Source organism: Oncorhynchus kisutch, unplaced genomic scaffold, assembly GCF_002021735.2.
Source record: "Oncorhynchus kisutch isolate 150728-3 unplaced genomic scaffold, Okis_V2 scaffold3219, whole genome shotgun sequence".
Lineage (NCBI taxonomy): Eukaryota > Metazoa > Chordata > Actinopteri > Salmoniformes > Salmonidae > Oncorhynchus > Oncorhynchus kisutch.
The window spans coordinates 451,013-467,130 of NW_022265164.1; the positions used below are offsets into that span (position 1 = coordinate 451,013).

At 41.7% G+C, this 16,118-nt stretch overlaps 1 protein-coding gene across 1 annotated transcript; it reads left to right on the forward strand.

The window, feature by feature from the left end:
• Positions 1 to 4,973: 4,973 nt before the first annotated feature.
• Positions 4,974 to 8,006, forward strand: LOC116371427 (zinc finger protein 3-like). Its single transcript, XM_031820292.1, has 2 exons — positions 4,974 to 5,646; positions 7,273 to 8,006. The coding sequence occupies exons 1-2, from the start codon at positions 5,289 to 5,291 to the stop codon at positions 7,872 to 7,874; spliced, it is 960 nt and encodes a 319-aa protein (XP_031676152.1). The 5' UTR covers positions 4,974 to 5,288; the 3' UTR covers positions 7,875 to 8,006.
• The last annotated feature ends 8,112 nt before the right edge of the window (positions 8,007 to 16,118 follow it).

Sequence of the window (16,118 nt, forward strand, 5' to 3'; positions counted from 1 at the left end):
ATATGAGCCTCATCAGGGGAAAAATACAGGTTCTGAAATGAAAGTACTATTTGTGATTAACAAGAATTTGTTGCGTTACACTTACTGCATTGGCGACCCACTTGAATCAAATTGCAACACTTCAAATTGTAGCTAGCTGTCTTCTACAAATTGACCTCTAACCAGGGATGTACACATTATTCCCAGATTCCGTGTGTTTTTTGAGCTGTTAGTTTTATCAGGTCGTGCAACCTCATCTCCCCCTCTTGTGCAATTGATTTCAACGTGATATTGATTCAACAGCACCTACAACCTGATTTCCCCACTAATAGATATCAGTGATTTATTGCCAGTTGTCAAAACAAGTGTTTTAGATGCTTGTTTTTTTAATTTAATTTATTTATTTAACCTTTATTTAACTAGGCAGGTCAGTTAAGAACAAATGTTTATTTTCAATGACGGCCTAGGAACAGTGGGTTAACTGATTTGTACTTTGTCCGCTGTATTTCTGTTTGTAAATATGCTAATTGTCTTAATTCTGAATTCTAATTCCACTACTGAAGAAGCATGTCTCAAATCACCTCCTATTTCAAACATTCAGCCTGACAACAGATACATGTTTTATTATTCCTCACCAGTCAGTTCATTATTGTAAAGCGAAGGGGTGTTTTATTATTCCTCACCAGTCAGTTCATTATTGTAAAGCGAAGGGGTGTTTTATTATTCCTCACCAGTCAGTTCATTATTGTAAAGCGAAGGGGTGTTTTATTATTCCTCACCAGTCAGTTCATTATTGTAAAGCGAAGGGGTGTTTTATTATTCCTCACCAGTCAGTTCATTATTGTAAAGCGAAGGGGTGTTTTATTATTCCTCACCAGTCAGTTCATTATTGTAAAGCGAAGGGGTGTTTTATTATTCCTCACCAGTCAGTTCATTATTGTAAAGCGAAGGGGTGTTTTATTATTCCTCACCAGTCAGTTCATTATTGTAAAGCGAAGGGGTGTTTTATTATTCCTCACCAGTCAGTTCATTATTGTAAAACGAAGGGGTGTTTTATTATTCCTCACCAGTCAGTTCATTATTGTAAAGCGAAGGGGTGTTTTATTATTCCTCACCAGTCAGTTCATTATTGTAAAGCGAAGGGGTGTTTTATTATTCCTCACCAGTCAGTTCATTATTGTAAAGCGAAGGGGTGTTTTATTATTCCTCACCAGTCAGTTCATTATTGTAAAGTGAAGGGGTGTTTTATTATTCCTCACCAGTCAGTTCATTATTGTGAAGCGAAGGAGTGTACAATCTGTTTTGATATTTCAGCATATTTACAATTCATGTAAAATGTTGTAATCATAAATATTTATGCTTCCAACTGAAAAAACGTTGGTACAATTATGTTGTTTACGAACGATGTTGTAAAACAAGCTTATATTTTTCTATTGGATATTACACCCAGTCCTTACTATTTTAATCAATGTCACTTCCTTAGAATGATCATTAGTCTTTCAGTTTTTGATTTTCTTTAGTTATTTTCATTCTCTTATGTTTGTTGTGGTGTAAATATTTCCGTTTTTATTTTCATAGAGTTTATTAGTTTTCCCTGTGAAGCGTTGCATCCGTGTCTGAAATGTGCTTCATAAATAATCTTATGTTTGTTGTGGTGTAAATATTTCTGTTTTTTATGCTTGTATATATATTATTATTAACCATTAAGTTCAATACATATTGGAGATAATTTGGTTTGACATTTGTACATTTGGTTTTGATAATAATGTCAATGTAATGTAACATGTAACATAGTAATCACAATTATTTAGGCAACCAACTGACTATTTCTTGGTACAATATATTTTGGACTGGATATCTATCGTACCCTATTCTTACTCAAATTAAATCAAATGTATTTATAAAGCCCTTCTTACATCAGCTGATATCTAAAAGTGCTGTACAGAAACCCAGCCTAAAACCCCAAACAGCAAGCAATGCAGGTGTAGAAGCACGGTGGCTAGGAGAAACTCCCTAGAAAGGACAGAACCTAGGAAGAAACCTAGAGAGGAACCAGGCTATGAGGGGTGGCCAGTCCTCTTCTGGCTGTGCCGGGTGGATTTTTATAACAGAACATGGCTAAGATGTTCAAATGTTCATAAATTTCAACCTGACAGGTCTTACTATTTTATTCAATGCCATTTTCTTAGAATGCTCATTAGTCTTTCAGGTTTTATTATGTTTGCGTTTTTTCAGCAAACTTAACATGTGTAAATGTTTGTATGAGTCAGTATACGGTGTGGCCACCAGCTGCATTAAGTACTGCAGTGCATCTCCTCTTCATGGAGTGCACCATATTTGCCTGTTCTTGCTGTGAGATGTTACCCCACTCGTCCACCAAGGCACCTGCAAGTTCCCTGACATTTCTGGGGGGGGATGGCCCTAGCCCTCACCCTCCAACAGGTCCCAGACGTGCTCAATGGGATTGAGATCCGGGCTCTTCGCTGGCCATGGCAGAACACTGACATTCCCGTCTTGCAGGAAATCACACACAGAACGAGCAGTATGGCTGGAGGCATTGTCATGCTGGAGGGTCATGTCAGGATGAGCCTGCAGGAAGGGTACCACATGAGGGAGGAGGATGTCAGTCCTGTCTGGTCCAGCGACGGTGGGTTTGTGCCCATAGGCGACGTAGTTGCGGGTGATGTATGGTGAGGACCTGCCTTACAACAGGCCTGCAGGCCCTCTGTCTAGCCTCTCTCAGCCTGTTGCGGACATTCTGAGCACTGTTAGAGGGATGGTGCGTTCCTGGTGTAACTCGGGCAGTTGTTGTTGCCATCCTGTACTTGGAATGTATCCTGCCGAGAGGAAGGACACCATATTGGAGTGATCCAATAGCTCACATAACCATGGTTACATAAGTAACCATCGTTGCTAGTTTACAGAAATGGCAGAAGACATAGCAAACCACCCAGCAGCAGTAATGGAGTAATGGAGTCCGGGCCAAGAGGAGAACCTCAGATTTTCCTACATCACAGTAGAGAGAACAAAGGCAGTTAAAGTGATTCAAATGACCTGACCCAGCAGCAGTAATAGACTCTGGGCCAAGAGGAGAGAGTGAACCTCTGATCTCTCTACTGTTTGTAGGGAAATCTAAGGGAGTTAACAGTGATTCAAAACCGACCCATAATTAGCCTTTATTCTGCTGAGACGGTAAGACATAACTTTTGTCATGATGCTGGCCTGGGGGTAGGTTTATGACAGTCATAAATACCTCTCCCCCCTTTTTCATCTCTCTACCCAACTGATGTGACATTTGAAAATCCCTTGGTTAACATAGAGATTCTGGGAACATCAGAAGGTGGGGGGAAATGAACCATATTTTCGTAATCCGACCAGTTGAACATATGCGTTGGTACTTAATGAATATTAAGTCATCTGAGACATTCTCATCAATGATAAGGTGACATAACTTGTACAGTGGAAAGTCTACACATTATAGTATCAGATTCATATGGAATTGTTGTGCAATTTAAATGTTTGAATATGAAATTATTTGTGAGGGGATGAAATTTGATTTTAGCTTCTAAAATGCGAGAATTGGGTTTTCATGAGTGAATTAGGCCCGACTCAGTGTCCCGCCCACGTGAAGAGACATTGGTTATAAACTATGAGACACGCCCTCCTCTCCCTTCCTATATAAAGCCTTGACGACAATATAACCTCCTGTTCCGGGTACATTACGATGACGATCCGATGTCCAGAAGGGTTCAGATAATAACTACAGAACGAAGCCAACCTTAGCGTGAGCTTTGGTTGCGAATGGTATGAACTTTGAACTCTTATTCGCTACAGAGGTGATACCTCCTAGCCGTTGAGTTGGTAACAGCAGCTGCAAACGTGGGCTAGGAAAGAACAGACAGAGTAACCTGTCTACCACACAACGACGTTACTACAACGTATCCAATTTACCACCAGAGACATTCTTCTGAGGACAGGAAGATCTCTGTTGGCCAACACGAACAGCATCTACGACCAATCTACCGAAGCGCAGCTCAGAGAAAATGTTTATTGCATTTTCCTTTTCCAAATGGGCGGTAATTTAGAATTCATAAGATTCTGTATTTATGATAGAGTAGTTGCCTATGGCCCGATAGAGACATCGCTTCTCCCTTTGTTCTTCAGTCTTCCCGCTCTTTCACTCAAACCCAGCCCACTTTTCTTTGTGTAACCAGCTGTCATATCTGTTCCGTCCGCTAGGGACGTTTTCCTTTATGACATAGTTTGTAATCAAGGTATGATTCATTCTGTGTATATGTAATTCTGTGTGATTAGTTAGGTATTTGGTAAATAAATAATTAAACCCAAATTTGTATTGCTGATTCAACTTGTTAGCCAGGGTTCGTGAAGATCAGTGAACCAAGAATTTACAACTTTCAGATGAGACTGAAATAAGGTGACGATTAATATTGACTGCTATTGATGTAAAATATTAGTAGGTCTTTAAGAGTTCATTCGGAAGACAACAGCTCTATAAATATTATTTCGTGGTGCCCCGACTCTCTAGTTAATTACATTTACATGATTAGCTCAATCAGGTGATATTAATTACAGAGAAAGGATTTTATAGAATAGCGTGTCATATCACTTAAGCTTGTTAACTAACTGCAACATTGGACTGTTTTATGTGAATGTACATTGTCGCTTCACTAGCTAATCGTAACTATCTAATTGATGTGTATATAATTACTTGACCTTGTGTTATATTTCTGTTTGTGCTCTGAAAACCACGCTGATTTTGACTAACTACTTCAGTTCCAGTGTACTGCCACAGAATAGGCGAAAAGCTCAGTTCAGATGTAATTTTTCACCCCACCCATTGTATAAGACTGGTTGTGTTGTTGATACGGTATATTATTTAATGGTCGAGAAACATTTTTTTATGTTTTACTCAACTGCTTTACCCACTCCAGACAGCAGATGGCGATATGTGTCTTTCAGGCCATGCTGCTACTGTGACGTATAATCTAGTGGACGGAACGCTTCTTCAACAACTGCAGCCACCTCGGTAGCTCGCCAGACAACAAAGTCGGAACATTCAAGTTCTTTGGGACAATTTCGTTGTTTATATGCCGCTATGTTTTAAAAACACTTCTACGCGTAAAAAGAACACACTCAGTTACCCCATTTAATGTCATATTGACGTTGTTATTCAGCTAGCTGGCTGGTTATGTTAGCACTAGTCTAGTCGCTAATGCTAACTAGCTAGCTAACGTCCCCGACCATTAGTTCACGAAGCTACTCCCCCTGCTAAAGAGGAGGTCTGTTGGATGGAGAAAGGAACTCTCTTAAAAGAGGAGGCAGAGGAGGCTGTACCAGTGAAAGAAAAAGAGGAAGAAGCTTACAGAGGGAAAGAAGAAGAGGATGATGTTACTGTGAAAGAAGAGGAGGATGGAGTTTTGGGGGTTGAAGAGGGGGAGATGACTGTCGCAGTGAAAGAAGAGGAAGACTGTTTTGGCGTGACGGAGATGACTGTCGCAGTGAAAGAAGAGGAAGACTGTTTTGGCGTGACGGAGACGACTGTCGCAGTGAAAGAAGAGGAAGTCTGTTTTGGCGTGACGGAGATGACGGTCACATTGGAAGAAGAGGAAGATAAGGCTGGAGATCTGATGAACACCGGAACATACAGTAAGTACCATGTTAAACAGCGGTGTTTTTTGTTGTTGTAGCGCTCCTGTCAATATTTAGTAAGGACGCGCAACCATAGAATTACAATGCTGAACCAACCAACCAAAACTATGAATCAATTTTAGCAGCACCCAATCACATCAGACCTTAAACCTTCCATTCCGTCCAGCCCTGGACTAAACTAGCTAATCATTCCACATGACGTAAAGCTTCCACTCAACATTCCATAGCAGTCTGAGATGTAGCTACACATTTTTTGTGTGTGTAATAAGTCAAGGGTTGTGAATACTTTCTGAAGGCATTGTATGTAGTTTGTAGTTTCAGCGGGTCATTATTAACTGGGCAGACAACGGTTGTAAATTATTTAGCATAGGCCCTTAGTGGAGCAGCGGTCTAAGGCATTGCAGTGCTTGAGGCATCACTAGAGCCCCGGTTTCGATCCCAGGCTGTGTCACCGGGAGACCCATGACGACGGCGCACAATTGGCCCAGCGTCGTCCTGGTTAGGGGAGAGTTTGGCCAGCCAGGATTTTCTTGTCCCATGGTGCTCTAGCGACTCCTTGTGGTGGACCCGGGTGCCTGCATGCTGACTCTGGTCGCCAGTTGAACAGTGTTTTTCCTCCGACACATTGGTGCAGCTGCATTCCGGGTTAAGCGGCTTTGGCAGGGTCGTGTTTCGGAGGACGCATGGCTCTCGTACTTTCGCTTCTCCCGAGTCCGTACGGGAGTTGCAGTGGTGGGACAAGACTGTAACTACCAATTGGAAATCACAAAATTGGGGAGAAAAATGTGTAAAAAGTACAACAAACAAACAATAATAATAATATTCCTCATCCCCAAATTTATTATAATTATTTTATAAATCCTGAACCAACACATTTGCACTTGACCCCCCCCCCTTCCCTGACTTTGCTGATAGCTACTTTATTGAGGAGAAGTGTACTTCGAATACTTGTGATATGTGGTGGTCCCACCTAGCTATGAATGCACTAACTGTAAGTGGCTCTGGATCAGAGAGTCTGCTAAATGACTCACTACTGTAGTGGCTCTGGATAAGAGTGTCTGCTAAATGACTCACTACTAGTGACTCTGGATAAGAGTGTCTGCTAAATGACTCACTACTGTAGTGTCTCTGGATAAGAGTGTCTGCTAAATGACTCACTACTGTAGTTTCTCTGTATAAGAGAGTCTGCTAAATGACTCACTACTGTAGTGTCTCTGGATCAGAGAGTCTGCTAAATGACTCACTACTGTAGTGTCTCTGGATAAGAGTGTCTGCTAAATGACTCACTACCGTAGTGTCTCTGGATCAGAGAGTCTGCTAAATGACTCACTACCGTAGTGTCTCTGGATCAGAGAGTCTGCTAAATGACTCACTACTGTAGTGTCTCTGGATAAGAGCATCTGCTAAATCACTCAAATGTAAATGTCAAATTGGCTGGATGTCCTTTGGGTGGTGGACCATTCTTGATACACAGGGGAAATTGTTGAGCATGAAAAACCCAGCACCGTTGCAGTTCTGGCCTCGGGTTATTGAGGGGCCCAGTCTAAATTAGACAGTTTTATGATGTGTCGATTTCATTAAGGTCTTTGTTTAGTATTTAACTAAATGCTCTGTCTTTGGCAGGAGAGAGACCAGACTCTTACTCTGACAGCAGGAAGAGTCCTTCAGGGGAACCAGAGCCAGAGACGTCCAAACCAGCAAGAAAACACCACTGTTCCCTCTGTGGAAAGAGTTTTTCTAAGTCACAGACCCTAAAAGAGCATGAGAGGATACACACAGGAGAAAATGCTTTTCAATGCTCCCAGTGTGAAAAGAGTTTTAAAGAGTTAGAGAACCTGAAAATACACAAGAGAACGCACTCTGAAGAGAAGCCTTACCACTGCTCCCAATGTGGAATGACATTTAGGTGGTTACAAGGCCTGAAAAGGCATGAGAGAATACACACAGGAGAAAAGCCCTACCGCTGTTCCCACTGTGAAAATAGTTTTAGGTGGTTAGAAGGCCTGAAAAGGCATGAGAGAATACACACAGGAGAAAATCCCTACCAATGCTCCCACTGTGGAAGGAGTTTTACTCAGTTAGCGAGCCTGAAATCACATCAGAGGATACATACACAGGAGGAGAAGACATACCACTGCTCTAATTGTGGAAAGACATTTTCCCGGGCAGAGGACCTGAAATCACATGAGAGAATAGAGAGGCTGTGTTCTGACTTATGTTTTTGACCTGAGAATTTGTGTTTTATGTTCATGCCAAATGAAATCATATTGTTTAAATGAAATCATTCTAAAAAAAATAGGCCTGTTTTTTCATCTCGAGACATGATCATGTCTAAAATCAGATTAAATATTTGTAGATGTGTATTTTGTTTTCTTTGAGCTTTGATTAATTTGATACAGTATAAACCCTCTGTTGTTCATTATATTATTTGGATATTGCTAAAGGTAAATTATATAAGTACATAGCCTTGCACATGGCATATCTTGTCCAAAATGGCTCATAGTAGCAGGAGCCTATTTCCTGTTTCTGTAGTCATCAAATCAAATTTATTTATAAAGCCCTTCGTACATCAGCTGATATCTCAAAGTGCTGTACAGAAACCCAGCCTAAAACCCCAAACAGCAAGCAATGCAGGTGTAGAAGCACGGTGGCTAGGAAAAACTCCCTAGAAAGGCCAAAACCTAGGAAGAAACCTAGAGAGGAACCAGGCTATGTGGGGTGGCCAGTCCTCTTCTGGCTGTGCCGGGTGGAGATTATAACAGAACATGGCCAAGATGTTCAAATGTTCATAAATGACCAGCATGGTCAAATAATAATAAGGCAGAACAGTTGAAACTGGAGCAGCAGCACGGCCAGGTGGACTGGGGACAGCAAGGAGTCATCATGTCAGGTAGTCCTGAAGCATGGTCCTAGGGCTCAGGTCCTCCGAGAGAAAGAAAGAGAGAATTAGAGAGAGGACACTTAAATTCACACAGGACACCGAATAGGACAGGAGAAGTACAACCCAAGGGGGGGGCGCCAACCCAGACAGGAAGATCACATCAGTGATTCAACCCACTCAAGTGACGTAGTGTGAGGAAGCTTGATGTACAAGTACCTGGACAGGACTCTAGTCTATACAGTACCAGAGTATAGTAACAGGACTCTAGTCGATACAGTACCACAGTATAGTAACAGGACTCTAGTCTATACAGTACCACAGTATAGTAACAGGACTCTAGTCTATACAGTACCACAGTATAGTAACAGGACTCTAGTCTATACAGTACCACAGTATAGTAACAGGACTCTAGTCTATAGTATAGTAACAGGACTCTAGTCTATAGTATAGTAACAGGACTCTAGTCTATACAGTACCACAGTATAGTAATAGGACTCTAGTCTATACAGTACCACAGTATAGTAACAGGACTCTAGTCTATACAGTACCACAGTATAGTAACAGGACTCTAGTCTATACAGTACCACAGTATAGTAACAGGACCCTAGTCGACACAGTACCACAGTATAGTAACAGGACTCTAGTCTATACAGTACCACAGTATAGTAACAGGACTCTAGTCTATACAGTACCAGAGTATAGTAACAGGACTCTAGTCTATACAGTACCAGAGTATAGTAACAGGACTCTAGTCTATACAGTACCACAGTATAGTAACAGAACTCTAGTCTATACAGTACCAGAGTATAGTAACAGGACTCTAGTCTATACAGTACCACAGTATAGTAACAGGACTCTAGTCGATACAGTACCACAGTATAGTAACAGGACTCTAGTCGATACAGTACCACAGTATAGTAACAGGACTCTAGTCTATACAGTACCACAGTATAGTAACAGGACTCTAGTCTATACAGTACCACAGTATAGTAACAGGAGTCTATCTCCTGTTTCTGTTGTGTGAGGCAGCATAATGTACAGTACCAGTCAAAAGTTTTAGAACACCTACTCATTCAAGGGTTTTTCTTTATTTTTTACTATTTTCTACATTCTAGAATATTAGTGAAGACATCAAAACTATGAAATAACACATATGGAATCATGTAGTAAGCAAAAAAGTGCTGAACAAATCAAAAAACGTTATATTTTGGATTCTTCAAAGTAGACGCCCATTGCATTGCCCTCATGCGGCAATGTTTGCAAACACAGCAAGGTGTTTAAACATCTACATAAAGAGGCCTTTGCGTTTGCGTCACAAATCACCTAGCAACCGCACCAGGCGCCATGTTGTAACAGTCTGTTAGAAGTCCTCCAATCATGACTGGCTGCGTTTCGCTATCGCCGGAAAACTTCGGAAAGACTGCCCATTATTTCATTTTTTTTCCTAAGGACCCCAGAGAACGTAGGCGTTTGCGTCACAAATCACCTAGCAACCGCACCAGGCGCCATGCCATGCCATGCCATGTCATGACTGGCTGCGTTTCGACTATCGGAAAGACTGCCCATTATTTCATTTTTTTTTCTAAGGACCCCAGAGAACGTAGGCAGTGGGAGAACCTAGTCAAGTAAGTAAATATATCATGGAAAATGTTAGCCTGCATACAACATTCCTATAGCTAACTGAAATGAGCTGCTAATGTAGTGTTCCCTAGTGTTCTAGTGTTCTGACAAACGGAGGGAAAAAACAAACAAACGGACAACTAGTCAAAAAGCTCAAACCAAGTTTATTTACCCACTGGGTCAAACAGCTGTTTACACAGAGGAACATAGAATTATACTCTTCTTCCAGCTGGATCTTTGGCCTCCAGTCACCTCTGGACAGCCAATTACATCTCTGTTGCTAGGCAGGAACTTAAGTGGTGACTGTTCCTTCTCACTTCATCTGACCTCGGCCCACATTCCTCACCCTAATCCACGGCTATACAACCGTATCAGTGACTGAAACAATGACCGTTACCCTTCTCTTCTCCATAGGATACATGAGATTTGATATTGTAATGAATAATGTACAACAGTAGCTGTGGAAGTCTGTCCATAATAAAGCAATGCTCTGCCTTCTTAACAACACTATCAACAAGGCAAGTCCTACAGGCTCTAGTTTTATCGCACCTTGACTCCTGTTCAGTCTTGTGGTCCGGTGCCACAAAAAATGACTTTTGAAAATTGCAATTGGCTCAGAACTGGGCGGCACGGCTGGCCCTTAAATGTACACAGAGAGCTAACATTAATAATATGCATGTCAATCTCTCCTGGCTCAAAGTGGAGGAGAGATCGACTTCATCACTACTTGTATTTATGAGAGGTATTGACATGTTTAAAGCACCGAGCTGTCTGTTTGAACTACTGGCACACAGCTCAGACACCCACCCATACCCCACAAGACATGCCACAAGAGGTCTCTTCACAGTTCCCAAGTCCCGAACAGACTATGGGAGGCGCACAGTACTACATACAGCCATGACTACATGGAACTACAGTATATTTCACATCAGGTAAGTCATGTAAGCAGTAAAATAATATTTTTTTTAAACCGATGAAAATATACCTTATGGAACAGTGGGGACTGTGAAAAGAGACACATGCATACACAATAACGTACACACTATATACACAAACACATGGATTTTGTGTTGTAGTGTAGTAGCCAGAGGGCACACACTTAGTGTGTTGTGAAATCTGTAATGAATGTATTGTTAAAAAAAAAAAATGGTATAACTGTCTTAATTTTTGCTGGACCCCAAGATAAGAGTCGTTTCTACCTTGGCAGAACTAATGGGGATCCTTAATAAATACACATGGACGTGGCGGTGGAGTGGTCGCCTGAGGAAACAACACAATGTGTTGCGTAAAGGTGTTATGAAATAGAACTGTCTTATGTTGCTGGAACCCAGGAACTGTTGCCTTGGTAACAGCTAATAGGGTTCCGTAATAAATACAAGATGCTGATATAAGAAGGATTTTATCAAATTAATTTTGACATTGACTGTGGGTGTGTGTATATGCTAATTTATTTTAGCTTAAGGACAATACCAGGGACCCTTCCATCCCAGACAGACAGCGGCAGGTGCAAACTGCCAGCCGTCATATACAGCATGGTGTTCATGTCGTGGGCGTAGGAGTGAACCTATAAAGTAAGTAAATACCTTTGGGAAATGTTAAACGCTGTATTGTGAGCTAGCTATCTGCAGCAGGCCACTGTGTAGGCTAACGAGCTGCTTGTTAGCTAGCTATCTGCAGCAGGCCACAGTGTAGGCTAATGAGCTGCTTGTTAGCTAGCTATCTGCAGCAGGCCACAGTGTAGACTAATGAGCTGCTTGTTAGCTAGCTATCTAGTCAACTATACATACTATAGCTAAGTGAAATATCATCAACTAGTTAACTTCATATTAGCTTCTTATCTTGATGTAGGCCTATTTATCATTGTAAATTAAAAACTCATTCTCCAAATAACAGCAATGGAAGCAGGGTGAAAGGATGTTCTGCTCCAGCTGTCAGCAAAAGGAGTATTGGTACTAGTTAGACAGGGTAAAGGGAGTATTGGTACTAGTTAGACAGGGTAACGGGAGTATTGGTACTAGTTAGACAGGGTAAAGGGAGTATTGGTACTAGTTAGACAGGGTAAAGAGAGTATTGGTACTAGTTAGACAGGGTAAAGGGAGTATTGGTACTAGTTAGACAGGGCAGATTGTGGGAGGACATCATGAAAGGGAGTATTGGTACTAGTTAGACAGGGTAAACGGAGTATTGGTACTAGTTAGACAGGGCAGATTGTGGGAGGACATCATGAAAGGGAGTATTGGTAATAGTTAGACAGGGTAAAGGGAGTATTGGTACTAGTTAGACAGGGCAAAAGGAGTATTGGTACTAGTTAGACAGGGCAAAAGGAGTATTGGTACTAGTTAGACAGGGTAAAGGGAGTAGTGGTACTAGTTAGACAGGGTAAAGGGAGTATTGGTACTAGTTAGACAGGGTAAAGGGAGTATTGGTACTAGTTAGACAGGGTAAAGGGAGTATTGGTACTAGTTAGACAGGGTAAAGGGAGTATTGGTACTAGTTAGACAGGGTAAAGGGAGTATTGGTACTAGTTAGACAGGGTAAAGGGAGTATTGGTACTAGTTAGACAGGGTAAAGGGAGTATTGGTACTAGTTAGACAGGGTAAAGGGAGTATTGGTACTAGTTAGACAGGGTAAAGGGAGTATTGGTACTAGTTAGACAGGGCAACGGAGTATTGGTACTAGTTAGACAGGGTAAAGGGAGTATTGGTACTAGTTAGACAGGGTAACGGGAGTATTGGTACTAGTTAGACAGGGTAAAGGGAGTATTGGTACTAGTTAGACAGGGTAAAGGGAGTATTGGTACTAGTTAGACAGGGTAAAGGGAGTATTGGTACTAGTTAGACAGGGTAAAGGGAGTATTGGTACTAGTTAGACAGGGTAAAGGGAGTATTGGTACTAGTTAGACAGGGTAAAGGGAGTATTGGTACTAGTTAGACAGGGTAAAGGGAGTATTGGTACTAGTTAGACAGGGTAAAGGGAGTATTGGTACTAGTTAGACAGGGTAAAGGGAGTATTGGTACTAGTTAGACAGGGCAACGGAGTATTGGTACTAGTTAGACAGGGTAAAGGGAGTATTGGTACTAGTTAGACAGGGTAACGGGAGTATTGGTACTAGTTAGACAGGGTAAAGGGAGTATTGGTACTAGTTAGACAGGGTAAAGGGAGTATTGGTACTAGTTAGACAGGGTAAAGGGAGTATTGGTACTAGTTAGACAGGGTAAAGGGAGTATTGGTACTAGTTAGACAGGGTAAAGGGAGTATTGGTACTAGTTAGACAGGGTAAAGGGAGTATTGGTACTAGTTAGACAGGGTAAAGGGAGTATTGGTACTAGTTAGACAGGGTAAAGGGAGTATTGGTACTAGTTAGACAGGGTAAAGGGTAAAGGAGTATTGGTACTAGTTAGACAGGGTAACGGGAGTATTGGTACTAGTTAGACAGGGTAACGGGAGTATTGGTACTAGTTAGACAGGGTAACGGGAGTATTGGTACTAGTTAGACAGGGTAACGGGAGTATTGGTACTAGTTAGACAGGGTAACGGGAGTATTGGTACTAGTTAGACAGGGTAACGGGAGTATTGGTACTAGTTAGACAGGGTAAAGAGAGTATTGGTACTAGTTAGACAGGGTAAAGGGAGTATTGGTACTAGTTAGACAGGGTAACGGGAGTATTGGTACTAGTTAGACAGGGTAAAGGGAGTATTGGTACTAGTTAGACAGGGTAAAGGGAGTATTGGTACTAGTTAGACAGGGCAGATTGTGGGAGGACATCATGAAAGGGAGTATTGGTACTAGTTAGACAGGGTAAACGGAGTATTGGTACTAGTTAGACAGGGCAGATTGTGGGAGGACATCATGAAAGGGAGTATTGGTAATAGTTAGACAGGGTAAAGGGAGTATTGGTACTAGTTAGACAGGGCAAAAGGAGTATTGGTACTAGTTAGACAGGGTAAAGGGAGTAGTGGTACTAGTTAGACAGGGTAAAGGGAGTATTGGTACTAGTTAGACAGGGTAAAGGGAGTATTGGTACTAGTTAGACAGGGTAAAGGGAGTATTGGTACTAGTTAGACAGGGTAAGGGAGTATTGGTACTAGTTAGACAGGGTAAAGGGAGTATTGGTACTAGTTAGACAGGGTAAAGGGAGTATTGGTACTAGTTAGACAGGGTAAAGGGAGTATTGGTACTAGTTAGACAGGGTAACGGGAGTATTGGTACTAGTTAGACAGGTAAAGGGAGTATTGGTACTAGTTAGACAGGGTAAAGGGAGTATTGGTACTAGTTAGACAGGGTAAAGGGAGTATTGGTACTAGTTAGACAGGGTAAAGGGAGTATGGTACTAGTTAGACAGGGTAAAGGGAGTATTGGTACTAGTTAGACAGGGTAGGGTAAAGGGGAGTATTGGTACTAGTTAGACAGGGTAAAGGGAGTATTGGTACTAGTTAGACAGGGTAAAGGGAGTATTGGTACTAGTTAGACAGGGTAAAGGGAGTATTGGTACTAGTTAGACAGGGTAAAAAGGGAGTAATTGGTACTAGTTAGACAGGGTAACGGGAGTATTGGTACTAGTTAGACAGGGTAAAGGGAGTATTGGTACTAGTTAGACAGGGTAAAGGGAGTATTGGTACTAGTTAGACAGGGTAAAGGGAGTATTGGTACTAGTTAGACAGGGGTAAAGGGAGTATTGGTACTAGTTAGACAGGGTAAAGGGAGTATTGGTACTAGTTAGACAGGGTAAAGGGAGTATTGGTACTAGTTAGACAGGGTAAAGGGGAGTATTGGTACTAGTTAGACAGGGTAAAGGGAGTATTGGTACTAGTTAGACAGGGGTAAAGGAGTATTGGTACTAGTTAGACAGGGTAAAGGGAGTATTGGTACTAGTTAGACAGGGTAAAGGGAGTATTGGTACTAGTTAGACAGGGTAAGGGAGTATTGGTACTAGTTAGACAGGGCAACGGAGTATTGGTACTAGTTAGACAGGGTAAAGGGAGTATTGGTACTAGTTAGTCAGGGTAACGGGAGTATTGGTACTAGTTAGACAGGGTAAAGGGAGTATTGGTACTAGTTAGACAGGGTAAAGGGAGTATTGGTACTAGTTAGACAGGGTAAAGGGAGTATTGGTACTAGTTAGACAGGGTAAAGGGAGTATTGGTACTAGTTAGACAGGGTAAAGGGAGTATTGGTACTAGTTAGACAGGGTAAAGGGAGTATTGGTACTAGTTAGACAGGGTAAAGGGAGTATTGGTACTAGTTAGACAGGGTAAAGGGAGTATTGGTACTAGTTAGACAGGGTAAAGGGAGTATTGGTACTAGTTAGACAGGGTAACGGGAGTATTGGTACTAGTTAGACAGGGTAACGGGAGTATTGGTACTAGTTAGACAGGGTAACGGGAGTATTGGTACTAGTTAGACAGGACGGGAGTATTGTACTAGTTAGACAGGGTACGGGAGTATTGGTACTAGTTAGACAGGGTAACGGGAGTATTGGTACTAGTTAGACAGGGTAACGGGAGTATTGGTACTAGTTAGACAGGGTAACGGGAGTATTGGTACTAGTTAGACAGGGTAACGGGAGTATTGGTACTAGTTAGACAGGGTAACGGGAGTATTGGTACTAGTTAGACAGGGTAAAGGGAGTATTGGTACTAGTTAGACAGGGTAAAGGGAGTATTGGTACTAGTTAGACAGGGTAAAGGGAGTATTGGTACTAGTTAGACAGGGTAAAGGGAGTATTGGTACTAGTTAGACAGGGTAATGGGAGTATTGGTACTAGTTAGACAGGGTAAAGGGAGTATTGGTACTAGTTAGACAGGGTAAAGGGAGTATTGGTACTAGTTAGACAGGGTAACGGGAGTATTGGTACTAGTTAGACAGGGTAACGGGAGTATTGGTACTAGTTAGACAGGGTAAAGGGAGTATTGGTACTAAATAAAGACAAAGAAGCGTCCCGTCCACTAGATTATACGTCACGCTAGG